This window comes from Diabrotica undecimpunctata, chromosome 6, assembly GCF_040954645.1.
Source record: "Diabrotica undecimpunctata isolate CICGRU chromosome 6, icDiaUnde3, whole genome shotgun sequence".
Lineage (NCBI taxonomy): Eukaryota > Metazoa > Arthropoda > Insecta > Coleoptera > Chrysomelidae > Diabrotica > Diabrotica undecimpunctata.
Genome location: NC_092808.1, coordinates 22,457,964 through 22,477,608, shown reverse-complemented (window position 1 = coordinate 22,477,608; position 19,645 = coordinate 22,457,964). Strand labels below are relative to the sequence as shown.

Genomic DNA, 19,645 nt, shown 5'->3' with positions numbered 1-19,645 from the left:
TTTAACAAAATGAGCGCCATCTTCAAAAGTCACAACATATCCCTAGATACAAAAATGAGACATTTGAGATGCTGTTTTCTCTGTCTTGTTGTACGGGGCGGAGGCATGGACGCTTACAGACACCACTATTAAAAAACTTGAAGCATTTGAGATGTGGCTTTATAGAAGAACGCTGAGAATATCATGGACAGCAAGGATCACGAACAAGGAAGTTCTAGAAAAAATGAAGAAGGAACCAGAGATTGTGTTTACGATCAAACACATAAAATTGCAATATCTGGGACACGTTATGAGAAATCAGCACCGTTACTCCCTGCTGCAGTCTATATTGCAAGGTAAAGTCAAAGGTAAGCGAGGACCCGGTAGAAGGAGAATATCATGGCTGCGGAATTTAAGAACATGGTTTAAAAAAACCTCAACGGAGCTGTTTCGAGCCGCAGCGAGCAAGGTCATGATTGCCAATATGATTTCCAACATCCGAAACGGATAGGAACCAGAAGAAGAAGAAGACTTACGTGATTGTGACTGCCAACATCTGAGCAGGCTCAATACACTCCCTGAAGCTAGTGTTGCGAATATACCAACTTCAGGCCATCTCATGTTGAGCGAATGAACCCACTGCATACTATACTTTTATTTTTCTTTGGTCGACGATACAATATCATTAACGCAATAAGTTGGGTACGCTCCATGGTTGACGAACAACTGGTTTGATCCATGATGTTTGATTAGCCTGAGCCGAGTCGTGTATATGTGAAAATGACGGGTTATTGTGTCGTGCAAGGCAAATAGTCTCACACAACTCGGTCGTGTAAGTATGAAACTAGTCTAAGATGGACTAAAACTGTAGGGCCCAAAATCGGTCGTCCAGGTTTATAATAAAACTAGTTATAACTAATAATTTTCTTTATCATTTACCTATTAAACAATATAATTATAGAAACGCCAAGAATAATAGACATATCTATTGTATGTTTACTTACTTTTATTGTTCATACTTTTATATTTTCAACATTTTTGTAAAAAACAGTTTGTTACTTGTATACGTAGGTACTTATTAGGATGAAATACATTATATGTTTCCTATTTTAACAGTGACCAATGATTTACTTCTATTTACAGCTCTCTTTATTAAATTCGAAGCTCGCTCTGAAAAACTAACAAATATTTTATTAATATTAGTATGTATTTCTTAAGTGCACCCAGGCGAGGGGTTTCGGCGGTTAAACCCCCCCAGGCCACTATTCCGACAATGTTACTCACACATTTTAAGGACTTAAAATGGTGGAGGTAGCATAAAAAATTTCGGTGCACAACCAAAACCCCCCGTACAAGAAGATTCTAGGTGCGCCACTGTATTTATGTAAAACACTTAAAATGTAAATTTTTTAACAAAATACTTAACCGTCCCAGCTGATGTGTGCGTCTGTGACTGTGATCTCGGACTGAAATAGTGGATAGATGTTTCATCAAAAACTTATTAGACCGGCAAAGAAAAGAAGCTAAAAAAATCTTATACAGATATTTGAAGGTTTTAAAAGGTATATGAGGGGTAGCTGATAACAATTCCGCGAAGACATACAGATACCAAGATTTTATATTGGATTTAGATCGGAATTATTTCCAGACCAAGGCAGGATAGCAACGTCATAGTTTCTCAACCATTCCATGGAAGTCTTGGCAGTATGGTAGGATATTCCATCCTGCTGAAAATGCATTATTAAGCATCCCTTTCAAACAAATCTCTGTCAGTCGGCAGCAGTTTGGCTTGCAGTATTTATCGCAAAACGTCCAACTCCGTTCGTGGTCATACACGCCCACTCACAGGCTGCTTCGTAATGACCGTAGTACACTGGGACAAAGGGTCGTATCCCAGTCAGTGGTACACAAACTTCACTTTATCACTTCCAAAGATCGAGATTCCGGTTTGATCATTCCAAATTACCTTACTCCTCTATTCTTCTGTCCAATCAATGCGTTTTTGCTTCTGTTTTTTGTTCAGAAATGGCTTCTTTCTAGGGGTTCTTACTCGCAATCCATTTTCACACAACTTTCTCTTGATACTGTGGTCCAATATTTGTAAACCAGTTGATTTGACAATAGCATTAATGTCTTTTGCGGATCTACCACGATTTTCTAAAGAGCATATTCTGCGCTCATCATATTGACTAACTTAAGGTGTTATGATAACGTTTACAAACTTTCATTACACCTGACTTTGTGGCACCACCACCTAATTTGTTTCATATTTATTGATATGTGGAACCTTTTTCACGAAGGGTAATTGCTTTTGGCTCTCTTTCCTGTCAACACGTCCCAAAACGGTCAACACGTTTTGGGGTTCTCCGACAATTAAAAAATATCACCTTAGTAACAACGACCTGAATTCATTAATAAACACTAGAAGCCGCAAGAAACTGTACTAAATGCTTCCAATTGGACAACTAAATCACGACCACGCCACTCATCGTTGACTATCTAACCAAACTCTAACGAGATACAATATTTTCAGTGTTGCCATTGACAAACAAATTTGAAAAACAATAATTTTTGTAAAGTTTCCAGAATTTTGCCACTGGTGTATATGTGTTGTTTATAAAAAATGTGTTACAATTAGTAAAATAAAAAATAATATACAAAAACGAGACGAGGGAATAGAACGAACATGTTACAAGAATAGATAATTATACACTAGCCCTAATCAGTGGCAGATCTAGACATTTGCCTTGGTTGGGCGGGGATAACTTTCAATGAAACACCATCCAAACGACAAAAAAGATAATTACAAACGATATGAAAGACATAAATAATAGGTTTTGTTTAATGTTGGACATTGTTATGGGAGGAATTCTCCATTTTCCCTGCCCGTGCTTCGTTCTTGGCCCGAAAAGCAACAGATTTAAGATTAAGAGGCACTAGATCACCAGGAAGACTATTTAAAACATGGCGAGAGAGCTTTCAGTGGAGGTCACAAATGCGACTACATCCTTAAGATCAAACAAGAACAGATCTACGAACTAATATAAAAAGAAAGATTCAATGTAAATAATATCAATATAAACTCTTTCTTGTTTTCAGAATTTTCAACTTAATTACTATTGTAAGAATACCCACTTATTCCAGCTTAGATCTAATTCTTCTAAAACACTTGACCTTCTTATATATCTGCAAAGCCAACTAACAGCATTCGATGCAGTAATTCCATTCCAAGATAAGTTTAAAACACGTAAACGATCTGTATTTCGAAGAGATCTAAATATTAATCTGTTTCCTGAAAATAAAAGATATACTTAATACCTATGTTATCTTTTACATATCAAGAGGACAACATAAAACCCGACTAAACAGCATCTTAGAAAGCTTTTTATGCGCTTAAGAATCGAAACAATTAAGAATAATTTTAACATTTTTATACATTCTACAAATATAAGCACAATGAACAGGAAGAAACTCATATTACTTTTGTAGACCTGCAAAAAGCATATGACAACATCCCCTTAACAAAACTGTGGACAACGTTGAAAAGATCTAACATCAACCACACATTGATAAATGCTGTATCTCACCAACCTTATTCAAGATATATGTTGCAGCGGCATTGGAAAGATGGAAAAGAAAGGTACATAGGATGGGTATCGAGCTTAGCAATGAATGTATATATACACTCCAGTTTGCTGATGACCAGGTAGTGCTAGCGACCGACAGGGAAGACATGCAGTACATGCTAAGAAAACTGATAGAAGAATATAACGACTGGGGAATGAATGTCAATACAACAAAAACCAAATATCTTTGTATTGGAAACGAGTCAGATAACATAGACCTCGAAAACGGACAACATATTTCCTGCTGTCAGAGCTATGACTACTTGGGTGTTGCCTTTGACAATACAGGAACTGATACACGGGAAATAGAAAAACGAATCACTCAAGCAAAGAAAGTCTTAGGATGTCTCAATGGTATACTGTGGAGTAAAGAGATAACGAAAGGAAGGAAATTTAATATATATGAGACCATGATTAAAACTACTCTTCTTTATGGCGCTGAAACATGGAGAATTAGTGAAAAGAACAAAAAGCGAATAGAAGCAGTAGAGATGGATGCAATGAGAAGATCTTTAGGTATTTCCAGACGAGACCGAATCAGAAATGATGTAACAAAACAACGTATGGGAATAGAAGGAAATATAACTCAAGATATAGAGAAGAAACAATTAAGGTGGTATGGGCATGTTCAACGGATGCCAGCATCAAGACTCCCCAAAAAAGTAATAGAATGGTAACCGATAGGTCGACGGAAAAGAGGAAGACCCAGATTAGAATGGCAACACGGCGTAAACAAGTCCATGAGCGAAAGAAATTTAACAACAAACGACTGCGAAGATAGAAAGAGATGGTGTTTAGGTATCGGACAACGTCGAAAGACGTTCTAAACCGATGTGTATATATACATTCTACAAACATTCTATAAAGAGTGTTCATTAAAACATAATAATAAATTCATACACCAACGAATTCCTGAAGATCTTACCTCAAGTAAATCACTTGGAATTCCGTTTTCAGTCTACATTTAGACAACGTAAGATGAAAAGTAGTTACGACATTTAAAATATCGGGACGAAAAGTTTGAGTTAATTTCAAATATGCCTCCGTATTGCCAGTTTGTATCGCCTTTAAATGGACTTAACCTTTAACATCATCAATTTGAATCGTTATATCAAAAATTCCAGAGTTCTTTTACATTGGAATACCATACTAATTTATCATGTTTCTCGTGGAAGACCAAAAATAAATTGGAAAAACCAGATAATTCAGAACATTGGAAAGCTTGCACTCAGAAACTGAAGAACCATATACACAGATAGGAGAGAATGGAGGAAGATTGCATAAGTCAGGCAATTAACTGTAGAAGTAAACAAGATTAATGCGGAATGATTGTCCGCGAGAAATACATTGAAGAGCCTTCTGAGGCTGGCAATCACTCGACGCGACAGGTTGAATATTGCCAACCAAAACAAAAATTCATCATCATCATCATTCTGGCTTTACAACCCTGCTTTGAGCCTAGCCTCATCGAGAATTTCTCTCCAGTCGTCCCTATCCATCGCCTTTATCCGCCAAGCATGTATTCCCATATTTCTCATGTCTTCATCAATGTTATCAAGAAACCTTGTTATGGGACTTTCTCTTCTTCTCTGACCAATGGGTATATCCGCATTACATGCCCTATACACCTCAGACGTCCTATCTTAATATGTTTTATGATATCTGGTTCCTGGTATATTCTATAAATGTCGAAGTTGTATCGTCTTCTCCACACTCCATTGTCATTCACTGCTCCATATTCCAAATTCGTTCACTGCTTTTATGACACCGTTTTCTATAACAAGTCGTCGTAGGATTTGTGGTTGCGTGCTTATTTTCATATACTTCGTTTTGTTGGTGTTTATTATTAAACCCATTTTTGTAGCTGATTCTTTTAATGCTACATACGCCTCTCTTACAGCGTTTTCCGTTCTCCCAACAATATTGTATCATCAGCATAGGCAAGGATTTGCACTGATTTATTATATATTGAACTAATGGTTGTGATTTGTGACATACGTATTACTTTTTCCATAGCCAGATTGTACAGTATACAGGAGAGAGGGTCTCCCTGGCGCAGCCCGTTATTTGTTTTAAAAGGTTCAGACAGTTCCCCCTGAGTTCGTACTCTACATTCGTAAAGTACGAATGTAAGCAGTTGAAGGCTGCTTTGTAGTGTATAATTATGTGATGAGTATCAATGTCATATTCCAGTGTTTTTTCTAAAACTTTTCAGGCTTGCAATCTGATGAATTGTCGATTTACCACCTCTGAAACCAGCCTGGTATTTTCCTACTATCCGTTCTGCATATAGTGGCATCCGGTGACATAGTACTGTGAAAAATATTTTATACGCTGAATTTAGAAGCGTAATTCCGCTGTGGTTAGAGCATACAAAGATATCTCCTTTTTTGTGTATGGTGCAAAGTATTCCAATATTCCAAACAAAAATTCTTGATATTTTAATCCTCGTCTCAAACTTAAAGTAACAACTCTAACCCTCATAAATTGGGAACTTTGTAAATGCTTTTTGAGTCTTCATAACTTTTAACATGGTGTATATTTTTTTAACAGCTGCACATAAATAGAAAGTTTGGACCTATTTTGACAATTTACTATTAAAAAAAAAAAATGGAAGAAACTGTCTTTGAGTTAACAAGCAATAATCAAATACTTTTCGCCATTGCAGAATCAACAAACACACGGTGTGCTAGTACGTGTTGATATTATAATATGAGTACACTTTAAAGATTTTATGATAATTGGGGTGTCCCCTGGAACTTTAGGAGTAGCTTTAAAAACAGGTTGGATGAATACAGAGTGCTTTTGTACAATTTGTTAAGCATTTTATTAATCACTCGGTACCAGAGAAAACCCTGCTTTATCACTAATCATCAGTCATTTATCGATTGAGGTAATCGATTTATGTAAAAATAATGGCGTTACAATTCTAACTATACCGACACACTATACGAACAGATTACAGCCGTTGGACTTAGGCTTATTAAAACCATTTCAAAAGTTTCTATAATGCTGCAGTAGATGCATGGATGATTAACCATCCTGGTCAGACATTTACAATTTATAACGTAGCAGCCTGTGAGAGCACAGCATATCCACGAGCAATTATCCCAGTTACCACCACAAACCGGAATATTCCAATTCGATCTGCATGTCTTCACTGAAGAAGATTTTTTGTCAAGTTTTGTGACAGATAGGTCGCTTGTTGCAGTTGAAGCTGCTGCTGAAAATATAAATGAATCTCCAGATGTGAAAAATCCAGGTCCAAGTAATACTGATACCACGAAAACCTTTGTTAGCCCAGCAGTTTTTAAGGGCTATCCTAAAGCTCCGACAAGAAAATCTGGGGAGGCAAAAACGCAAAGGAAAGACGATGATAGCAACTGATACCCTGGAAAAGTGGAACTGATTAAATCTAAAGAAAAAACACCAAAACAGAAAAAGTAACAAGGCGCGTATTAGATAGTGATTCTGATGAGCAAGATGAAAATGAGATGGAATTACAAGATTCCAGCGAAAGAGATGGTTTTATTGGTGAAGATCCCGAACCAATTAGTTTAGAAGATCTTGATTGTTGCCCCAATAATGGTAATTATGTGCTTGTTCAATTTAACTTTAATCAAAAGACATACTATGTAGGTATTTTTGTCATATCTTGTCTCAAATAAAAGAAATCAATTTTGAAATATCGTTTGTACGAAAAAGCGCTAAATGTTCTTCTTTCCAGTTATCCCAGATCTCTCACATGTATTAAAAAGAGACATTAAAATGATTTTGTCGCCCCCTTTAATGCAAGTGTTAACCAAGCGCCAAAGTTTGCGTTTAAAATTTGAATTAAACTTTGGTAGTCTTAACGTAAAATAATGTTCATTGTTGCGTCTCATTGTTCCCACATTGAAAGGAACAGTGAGACATTTAGTTATTTTTAGTATTTTTGAGGTGTTAACTTTACCTATTTAATAAACACAACACTAAAATTAACAACCAAAGTGATAACAAATAAATTGAATAAAATTATAACACTAGCAGAAGAACAACAAGGTTTTAGGTCGGGAAGATCATACACCGACGCTATATTTATAATGAGGCAAGTGCAAGAGAAATCATTAGAATACAACAAACCGGCATATCTATGTTTCGTGGACCTTACAAAGGCATTTGACCGGGTCAAATTAAAAGACGTTATCCACTTACTGTATCTAAAGTATCTACCAAAATAACACAATAAAAGTAAAAGTAGAAGAAGTAACCGACCCTATTGAAGCTGGCAATGAGATACGACAGGAAGATTCCCTGAGTCCTCTATTGTTTAACCTGATTATGGATGAAATAATAAAAAAGTAAGAACTAAAAAAGGATACCAAATGGAAGAAAAACAACTTAAAATAATCTGCTATGCAGACGATGCAATACTACTCTCTCAGAGTGAAGATGATGTACAACGAATGCTGCACCAATTTAATAAAACCCCAGAAAATTTAACACATTAATTTCCCCAAAAAAGACAAAATGCATGGTTACAACAGCAAATTTACTAAGATGTAAATTGGAGCTGGAAGTTCAGATAATAGAACAAGTGATGGAGTTTAAATAACTAGGCATCACATTATCTAGCTACGGAAAGCTCGAAACCGAAGTGGAAGATCAAGTGAATAGAGCAAACAGAGACGCAGGTTGCCTAAATGAAACAATATGGAGAAATAAAAATATTGGGAAAGAAACGAAAGGCAGAATTTATCAAAAGGGTCATCAGACCAATAATGACATACCCGTCAGAAACAAGACCTGGCACAGAGAGGACAAAAAGGATGTTATAAACAGCAGAGATGAAAACACTTAGAAAAATTGATGGTAAGACACTATGGGACAGAGCTAGAAGTACAGATATACGACGTAGATGCAAGGTGGAGAACATCAAGAACTGGGTAAGAAATAGAAGAGTAGAATGGAACGATCATATAAGCCGAATAACAACAAATAGAGTAGTAAAGACGGCAAGAGACGGTTCCCCAATAGGAAGACGATCAGTACGAAGACCACGAAAACGATGGAACGACAACTTACTGGAGGCACATTGAAAAACAGACAGAGTCATGTCTATATAAAAAGAAGAAGAAGAAGAAAAAGAAGAACTTTACCTATTGCTGTGTAAAATTCATTCCATGATAAATTCAATTCGGACAACACTTTATTATTAACAATTATTTTTTCAATTGCATCAGCTGATTCTCCTGTTAGCTTATTATTGCTAAGGTTTAATGCTTTCAAGGAGGGCATGTCACACAGGCCTTGTTGAATGTTTCTGATCCCTGTATCGCCTAAATTGTTGCAACTTAGATCCAATTCAGTAAGGAATTGGGAATTTGATAAAGATTCATTAAGTAACACAGCACCTGCAAAATGAAAAATTAAATATTTAAAACACATTAAAGATATTTTAAATAACGTAAAAAAAACGAATAAACAGAAAAAAGTTAGATCCTCTAAAATTCGCGATAGGCAACAAAAGTGAAGCGGAAATATGTTTCTAAGGGTAGGGACACGTAGAATGCTGGCGCGCTTAATGCTGTTGCTGACCAGCGCTTATTTTTAGCGCTTGCCAGCTTTTACGTGGACAAATAAAAAGCTAGATATCAGCATCAGTTTGTTTAGAACTTTTCGTGGTGAAATATGTTGTATTTCGAAACTGAAGATGGAATATTTTTATTAGAAAATGTCCACTTAAAAATTTTACATAGAAGGAAGGTTGGTGTGCATGAAATTAATCGTAAACGGTGGGAATTCGGGAAGTACCACCATCTCTTTCCGCAGCTAAAAATGGACAGCCAGAGATTCTTTAGTTACATGAGGATGAAGTTGTCATCCACGTCAGTTCTTAGTGGACTTAATAATACTGAGTTAAACCTTAAGACATGTGACATTAAACAAAAAATAAGAAACAAAGATGTAACAATACAGTATCAGATCTAATCAATTTTTATAATAAAAAAACAATTTTAACTGGCAAGACAGATGGAAAATATTAGTGAATATATCAATAATCATCCCTAAATTCTGTTAGGGATGGTATCAAGAGTTCGATACAGTTTATTTTTAGGATTTTTGGAACATTTAAACCAGGCGACGAAAACGATGGATCGTTAGACTCCGCCCCTCTTAAATATCAGCAAAACTTACATCAAAACTGGATGTCGAGTTGGTCCGCTAGTGTTCTACTAATCGGCTGTGATAAGAAGCATTATTACCGAATTTGGCTCGACTCGTGAAAGAAGGGATTTAAACCATTTTTAAAACCGTCAAAAAAATTATTGCTCTATCGTCTAAAAAACCACTCTTACTACCTATATGGGCGATAATCAGTCTTTGCCCTTTACCATCCGTAACCTTTGTCATACCTTGGTCATCGTAACCCTGTTGATAAACTGTTTACAAATGCTTGACGATAACGAGTATCTTACCAGATCTTAGATACTGTGTAACTAGCATTTACCTACGTTTCGTCCAGATAATAAATCTTTTTGTGAGCAGAACGAACCTCTCTAATAGAGCGAAGATAAAACTTCGTCGCCATGAGACTAAATCTTCTCTTTCTATTAAGCCTGTTCATGAACATGAACTTTGTAGAAAAATACTAGCGGATGTTGGTGTGCCTTTTAATGGCAAATTAATTTGACAGTCAGAGTATTCCTTCTGGATAAAAAACCGTATCTAAACCGCATTTAATGATTTCAAACGAATGACTGGTCGCAAATGGTTAAGCCTGTTTTTAAAACGCCACCCAGAGGTTGCAAAAAGAAAAACACAAACCATAAACCCTGGAAGAACAGCCAAACTTAATAAGTTTATGATAAACGACTATTTTAACTAGTTAAAAGAGGTGCTGTCTAAATTGGACGTTTTTGATAAACCGCATTTGATTTTCAATATGGATGAGATAGCATGTCGACATTCTATTCATAAACAACAATCAGTCTATGCTAAAAAGGATCAAAAATGGTACATATGCTTTTCCCTGAATATGGTGAAAATGTGACCATAGTTTCATGTGGAAAAGCACTGGGCCAAGTGATACCTCCAATGATTTTCTTTACTGATTTTCGATGGAGGTAAGTCTCACTTAGATGCAGGTATTACTGATGTGACTTACATGAAATTACACTTTGTTATATTCCTAGCAACACTACTCATGAGCTACACCTAAGGAAAAATCTTTTTGAAGAATATTGGGACCAAGAGGTTTTGTTGTACTGGACCACGACAAAAACTACCGACGGACATAGGATTAATAAAATAATTTTCGGAAAAATATGTTCCAAAGTCTAGCCAAGAGCTTCTATACCCAATAATGATTTTTGGTATTTATCTGTTTGACCCCAATGTTATCTCGGAACAAGTATTTGCTCCAGCTGAACTTTTTAGACACGATAAAGAAAATGATGAAGAAATTCCATCACAGTCGAAGACCAATGACAGTACCCAGTCACCAATGATACAACAACGAAATAAAAAAAAAGTATTCTCCTATGAAAAAGCTTAATAAAACAAAGATTTATTCTTCAGACACAAACACAGCTTCAGTTTCCGATATCATGTCTATTCTCTATGAATCCAGTAATGATGAAGGTGTTTTGGGGACTTCCTTTCAGGAAATTCTTCGAACCACTGAAGTGAAAGGAAAATTGTCAAGCAAACTGAAAAAAGGAGAACTTATAAAACTAAAATGACTCAATGACAAGAAAAATAAAGGAAAAGTTCAATCTTCATTAAACGATACTCTTGAAGCAGGTCCAAGTGGAGTTCAAACTAGGAAAAAAAAGAAAAGAGCTGGTTTTGCTACGTATGTAAAGAGGACCGATTAGCAGATATGAGACTGTGGACAAATTGCTTTAAATATGTACATGAACGATGTGTAGTACTAATAAGTAGAGACAACTCTTACATTTTTTTGTCCAGCGTGAGGATAATATAAAAATTGTGTCAAGTTTCTTAAATGTTAATAAACGTACGTTTGTGACTTAATAAATGCCTTTATTTAATATAAATCTTGCAATAAAATACCCCAAAACTGTTAACAATAATTTTATTAAAGTCTAAAATCATCCATCAATAAACTTTATCGTAATAAAATAAAAGAGCATAAACCTTTATTCGTTCTCCATGACTTTGAATAATTAAGTATAATATTTAATAATAAATTATAATAATATAATATAAATATAAAAATAATATAAATAATAATAATAATTAAATAAGATGGGCCTTATTTGGGTCGCGTACCTTACATAGAGGTGTTGATTATACGGTCCGAAGAATGAGGTGCAACTTTCTGGAAGAAGTAGAATAGAAGACCAACGAAGACTTAGTTGGAAACGGTTAGACAAAATATGGTCTCTGGAGTTAAGTAAATGGTTAGATTAGATATTTGAGAGAAGGTTATCGTATAAAAGACTGGATTATAAAGAGAAAAGTTTTATGATATTTGCTTGCTTACCATCTGCTCCAATATTACACTTTTGCATATTTAAAACACGAATGGTACCGTTTTCTTCAATCATTTTACAAACAAATCCGACCATTTTTGTCGTTAAAAAATTGTCTTGTAAAACCAGTGTTTCTACGTAGTGATTTCCTGTAAGCGTGTCCATGATTGCTTGTAATTGTTTTTCTCTCAAACCGTAAAACTAAACATATTCAATAAAATAATTTTAAAATTACCAATGAAATATCATTTAATCTCTGAAGTGATTAAAAGCTATTAAAAGTGAAAGTTTATATTATCAGAAAAACTAAAGCTATGACAAACCAAGCAATATCAAAAATCACAGTAGAACAATCAAACCTAGAACAAGTGACTAACTACATATAGTTAGGGAAAATCACAAATCTAATTAAGGAAAATCCAATGAAGGAAGCAAAAAAAGAGAAGACCAGCTTGGGCAGCACTTTATGCTGATGAGTCACACCAAGCAGAATCACTAGAGAACATAGTTGTTGACCCCTCAAATAAGGAAAATCCAATGAAGGAAGCAAAAAAAGAGAAGACCAGCTTGGGCAGCACTTTATGCTGATGAGTCACACCAAGCAGAATCACTAGAGAACATAGTTGTTGACCCCTCAAATAAAAAAATTTAAGGCTAAGACATTACTACAACTAAATTTTAAAGTAAAGCGGTATACACTGCTCCAAGAATAATTAACGCATCGTTAATAAATGTATTATTTATTTATTAATAATACTCCAGTCATCAGAGACAAAAATCTGACATCTAAACTGAACATCTGAACATCTAAAAATCATACGAACAAGCTGAATTTTGCTGAGAGTGTCAATTTTGGGACCAGAAAAAAGATGCAATAAAGTTTACCACTCTTACTCCTAATCCCACTCCTACTTCTAATCACGTCCTCCAACTTGTTGGGTTGGTTCAGTTGGGATCGTAATTGCCTCCCAAGCGTATTCTAGATATGCTATAATTGATTAAGGTCAGAACTACGTGCTGACGAGTACATTGTTTCCTTCAACTTCATAAGGAACAACATAAAAGTACATTGATCTTCAAGAATGACCAATATGTAGCATTCAGCAGTTAGAATTAGGATTTCTATTATTCAATACCATCAAGTCGGTACGAGCTGTTAATGAAATGCCTCTCCACGTCATACGGAGCCTTCACCAAATACAATGGTATTCATTATATAATATTGTGCATATCCGTTCATTTAGCCTTCAAAACATAAACTGATCTATTACTTGTATGAAAGCAAAAGCGTGACTCATCTGTCCACAAAACTCATTCCCATAGCTTCTTTCCAATTCAAATGATCAATGCCAAAAATTTAACCGTGCTCTACGATTAGAGTTTCACGCAGGACGCGGGACAAGCTTTTGTTCTGTCTCGCGTCCCGCACTTTTTTAGCTGTCCTGTCCCGCAGCTATTTTCGCTGTCCCATCCTGCGTTCCGTCCCGCGTATCGTCCCGTGTTCCGCGGGACGCCCCGCTGTCACGCAAAGCTAACTTAAATTAGGTTTTCTAAATAAGTAAAGTAATAAAAGCAATGAAAGAATTTAATATACCAACACAACTAATAGAACTGATAAAAGAATCTCTAAAAGTAGAAAGTAGAATCCGGATACAAAATGAATTAACGGAAACAATAGATGTGAAAAAGGGACTACGCCAGGGAGACGCTCTATCATGCATCTTGTTCAACATCGTGCTCGAGAAAATACTGAGGGACACAACAGTCAATACACGAGGAACAATCATTAATAAAAGCGTGCAAATACTAGCATTTGCAGATGATGTTGACATAATCGCAAGATCAAGAAGAGAAATGATAGAAGGCATACAACCAAATAGAACGAGCTGCACAAAATAGTGGTCTTAAAATCAATCAGACCAAAACAAAATATATGCAGGTAAGAAAAAACGCAGAAATAAGGCAGCCACAAAATATAACAATAGGAGAAAACAACATAGAGGAGGTAAAAAACTTTATATACTTGGGATCCCTAATCACGTCTGATAATAACGTTACGGAGGAAGTGAAGAGGCGAATATTTATTGCAAATAAATGTTACCATGGCTTAATTAGACACCTAAGATCAGATAACGTCGCAAGAAAGACAAAATGTCAAATATATAAAACCCTAATAAGACCGGTACTCACATATGGCTCAGAAACCTGGACACTTACTAAAAGAGAGGAAACGTTGTTAGCCACCTTCGAAAGAAAAATCTTGCGACACATATATAAGGGCACAAAAGAAAACGGAATATGGCGAAGACGATACAACTCTGAACTATACAAAATATACCAGGATCCGGATATTATAACATTCATCAAAATAGGACGGCTGCGTTGGATAGGACATGTAGAAAGAATGGAAGAAGGCGAAATACCAAACAAAATATTCAAACAGATGCCAGTAGGAAAAAGAACAAGAGGAAGACCGAAACTGAGATACTTAGAACAAATAGAAAATGATATAACAACCTTAAAAATAAAAAACTGGAGAAAAAAAGCACGAAACAGATCGGAATGGAGAAGAATCCTAGAACAGGCCAAGACCCAAAAAGGGTTGTCGAGCCAGTGATGATGATGACTGTTGAAGTACTATACTTTCATATGGAATAAAAAAATAAATCGATTTTTTGAAAATATAAGACTTATGTAAGAATAGTTGCAGCGCCGGTGTTATGTCCTAAGGTGTTCATTTTGTTAAACAGTATTCACACCTGTCATGTATTTATAGAATGTTTTCTGGAAACCATTGTGTCGCGCCGTACCGGGGATGAAAACTTCCCTGCACAGTCTGATCTGTGCGGAATACTGGAAAGCTCAGACTCACAGTCTCAGACCAGAAGAACTAAATTAAATACAGGTGACTTTTCAAAGGATTTCGACAACGTTAAACATGAAAAATTCATAAAACTTTTTAAATCCGCAGGCATAGTCTCAAAACACATTAAACTAATAACAAACTAGTCTACAAGAATAAAAATAAACATAAACTTTTCAGAAAATTCTCTAACAAAAAAAAAAGAAAATAAATATCATTTCTACTAAATTCGAGTATCTCACCATTCTCCTACACTTATTTCATCGTCTGCGTTTCATCAGGGAATACTTTGTGAGATGACTGAATAAGTAAATATATATTTTTATAATAATGGTATAAATACACATTTCATATTTATATTGTTTTCTGAGCATATTTTGTTTTTACAAATTGTCTTTATCAAAATTATATTATTAGATTAATTTAATAATTATTTCATTTCTACAAGTGGCACCATTTTCTGTACAATGTAGGTATTATTTAAAAATTTCTATTTGATTTGAGTTTCTCCCGCAGAAAAATTGCTGCCCTGTCTCGCGTCTTGAATTCTTTCCAGACTTATTTGGAAGCTGCTTGTGTTTTAAACACCGTGACACGCTTTCTACCTTGCTTATCTCTTCTTGTATTTGCGATACTCAGGTTTAGGATACACCGAATCTTTCACCTATTCGGCGAAACTCTTAACCCCCTTCTAACCCTCGTGTAATATAACTTGTTAAGTACATTCCTCAGGTGTTATATTTCTTAATTCTAGTTGCATTTTAACAGGTTAAAACAAATATTATAGAGGGAACTTTCCAAAATATAGTAAAATACTGTATAGTTTATTTAAATTGGCAAATAAATCTATAAAAATACCAATTGGAGCGGCGTATTTTATCATGAATGTAATGAAATTAAAGTAACTGATGAATAATAATTAATAATGCATATTTTGTGCTATAATTTTCTATAATAAGGTTAGGTTATTTACAGTAAAATAAACCAAAGCTCTTCTAAAGAGAAATTTATTTTTTATTAAGTAGATACAATAAATTATTGACTGATTGATGATATTCAAGTGAAACAGATACCTACAGGATATTTACAAGAAAAAAACAAGGGAGATCTACAGGAACGCAGATCGACCGAATAAAAAAGGGTTTGAAAAACAAAGAATATATTGGCAAGAGGTAGAACATTTAGCAGTAAATCGTAAACGGTAACGGGAGGACTATGTTATATTATGTATATAATTAAGTATTAAATGTGCCTACCTTTAAGTTCATACGTTTACTGCTAAGAGTATTTTTTACTCTTCTGAGAGGGACAATGTTAAATTCCTTACAAATATTTATATATTTCTGTACTCCAATGTCGTCGTAGACAGGTACAGGTTCTAAAATGTAAAAATGCATTAAAAAAATTTAAAAACAAGTAAGAACCATAATTTCCATTTTTTACATACACACCTATTAGTTTTAACACGTTTTGTATATTAGTATGTAACTTGAATGGCAATTGTTATTAAATGTTATATAGCTTCAACTAAGCTATGTGCGTGAGTGAAAAATGATAGATTTTAAAAGAACCAAGTACTAACAAAGTATCAATCTTCGACATCTAGGGTTATTGCAGGATGATACGTATTTTACGGATACATAGACTTACAAAAGCAAATGTTTTTTGCAAACAATCAAGTAAATGCAAAAAATGATACAGTAGGCAGTACAGTAGACTAGCGCGAATTTTCCTATTTTAAAGAAAATAGAAAAGGACTGACTACGGAGCTTTGATGTAATCGTACTTTTACATGAAATGTATCAGTTTCGCCCACATGAGTCTTAAAATTACTTGTTACTTTCTCATACATATTCATTCTTTACATACGTCTTCCACAATTTTCACTTACTCTCCGGGAAGTCCTTTCTTATTGATTAATGAAAATTGCATTTCTTATTAATCTTCCTTGCATTAATCTTAACTGACTTTTCCAAGACAGTCTCCGCGAACTGTAGTCTTGCGGACACTGTAACACATACGATGTTGGAATGCGTGGATTGGGCGGATCAAAGAGAGACGTTTGATAGGGAAAATATAACTGCAGAATATCTGGATCTAGGAGAAAAATGTAGAAAATATTGGGAGATGAGTGGTGGTGGACAAAGGTCCACAAATTTATAAGGAAACTGATTTCATCCAAATAACGTGATGAGAGGAAACTCGCCACGACGATTTGCGGGCAAGAAGTATTCTACAGCATTCTGTTGAGTTCTGATCGCCTTTGACTAAGGAATGACGACGAGTAAGGGAGAGTGACGACTTGTGAGAAACAGCGGCCTTGCTTGAGTACAGGATTCTAGTTTTTTTCGAGGAATGTGTATTGTAAGTTTTTATTCAATACTAGTTATCTGAGGTGAGGCTACAGATATCTTTTTGAGATGCTACCAGATTTTGGAGCGATTGAAAGCAGAACCAGATTGTCAGAGTTTTTGTTATTTTTGTACGATAAAAATACTTTCTTTGGGCAAAGGTCTAACCAGGAGGAGAGGTTACTCAACTAGGAGAAACCAGATTCCAGAAGAAGAAGACGATCTAATTTGCAATTTCAACTTTGATCTTACATTTAGGGAGATAAGTTTGTTTTTTAATAATAGTTATCGACGTGATTAGAGAAAGAATTTTCTTTTGTTCCTACAATTTGTCAAACATGATAGGGATATGTGAATTATATGTTTTGATTTTCTCATAATTTATATGTCATACTTTTGAAACTGATAGAAAATCTTATCCATTTTATAGCAGGTACATATATGAATATTTGTTGCTAATGTTATATTAAGGAATTTTCCATATGACATTTTCTATCGATTTTTTTTATTTGTACAATGTATTGATGAAATTTATTTTCTTATTTTGGATATTTGTGTTTTATTATTCCTTATGGTCCTCTTACTTGCAAATACAACGGTAGAGATACTGAACCACGAAAACAGAGCCTGAGTAAGATTGAGTAAGCTATTTGAACCATTGTAGTACAATTTAAAATCCATAAATTTGCTTGTCCTAATTATATATATATATATATATATATATATATATATATATATATATATATATATATATATATATATATATATATATAATAATAATAAATAACACAAATAGACTGACTGTTGCAATTCAGGTCTGTTCCCCCAGTGCAACAGAGAAAACTGGCGCAAAACAGTCCCTGCATCTCTTTCTAATGGACCGTAGTTTATCGACCACGATTAGGTGAAATTAACAAGGCCATATCATTTTATATAAGCGTGCCAATATTCCGAGATGTCGATAATGAAAATTAATTGGTTACAAAAAGGATGCGAAGCGAATGCGATTAGGTAACTTGGTAGGTTTGATAAGTTAGTTATATTTCAGGAACTGGACATTTTCAAAAGAATATCATAATCTTACGAGAAAATGTTCCAAGAAAATCTAGATACTGTGTAAATATATTAAACTACATTTGCGACGACAAATGTAGGATTAATAAAATAATTTTTTCCAAATAGATGAATATTCCGCATTTTTTAAATAATATGTTCGAATAACGTATATGTTCAGGTATTGTAAAAATAATTGTTTTATTCGTGCTGTGCTGATATCTTATCGACTCCTTAAAAATATATAAACTTACCAACATAATTAAATGCATCGTCTATTCCAGGATCTTTCAAAATAGGAAAAGCATAATTTATATTTCTTAACAGGGAGCTGCTAGATAAAACTAGTTGTGCAAAACAAGTGAAAGATTTCGTCCTTTTGTTTAGCAACTCCTCACTAGTACATCCCGAAAAATTTAAATCCAGTAGTTCGTCATCTTCTTTATCCTCTTCCTCTTCTACCGTTCCTTCTGTTTCTTTATCAGATTCAACTATAGTTTTCTCTTTTGGAATTTTTTTGTAACTTTGAAGTAAGCGAGGTCTTTTAGGGCCAATTTTAACGGGTTTTTCTTTAGTAATTCTTTCTTCCGTGATAGTGTTTGACATTGTGTTTTAAATAAACTAGTGTGATTTAAAAAAATTGTATTTGTTTCGAACTTTGAAATAAAACTGTCTGTGTGACATTTATCGTAAGTAATAAGCCACATTCTTTTGATGTCACTATGTCTTCTTCTTCTTCTTCTTTTTGGCTTTTATTCTACTGAATAATCAGCCAGTACATTTGTTTTGTTAATTTTTTGGCCACTGTCGTGAGTCTGAGAATATATTTCATGGCCTATTATCGGTTAATATAGACATTTCCTCTACATAATATCTACATTTTATTTTTTTTTGTTTCCTTATAAGTGTTTTTTTTTACTAAAGACACAGAAGTGTACTTACATTAAAATCTGGTCAGTAAGACCAATTATCAATTTGTTTCTAACTTAAATTACTAATGAAATCTTAAAATTAGGTGTCTACTCACTAGTATCTTTCCTATTATTTCTAATAACTAGCATTAAATTTAGCATGCATACTCGCACAACACTTTACTCTGCTTTTCACTCATTCATTATACCAGTTCAAAAGGCTTTGTTCTTTTGAGCCTTCTCTCTAGGTTCGTATTGTCGAGGAGCTGGATATCCTCGACGTTTACATGATGATGGAGTCGTTGTTCATGGCTCCCTGCAAATTTCTTGATTATCTGATTGACGTCTTCCATCTTGAGGTCCCGGTGAAGGTTGTTGTTCC

At 34.6% G+C, this 19,645-nt stretch overlaps 1 protein-coding gene across 1 annotated transcript; it reads right to left on the bottom strand.

The window, feature by feature from the left end:
* Positions 1 to 973: 973 nt before the first annotated feature.
* Positions 974 to 19,028, bottom strand: LOC140442592 (uncharacterized). The gene is made up of 6 exons (XM_072533604.1): positions 18,607 to 19,028; positions 16,205 to 16,326; positions 12,097 to 12,286; positions 8,744 to 8,998; positions 3,115 to 3,271; positions 974 to 1,157 (listed from the first exon to the last, which is right to left on the bottom strand). The coding sequence occupies exons 1-6, from the start codon at positions 18,956 to 18,958 to the stop codon at positions 1,073 to 1,075; spliced, it is 1,161 nt and encodes a 386-aa protein (XP_072389705.1). The 5' UTR covers positions 18,959 to 19,028; the 3' UTR covers positions 974 to 1,072.
* Positions 19,029 to 19,645: the final 617 nt, after the last annotated feature.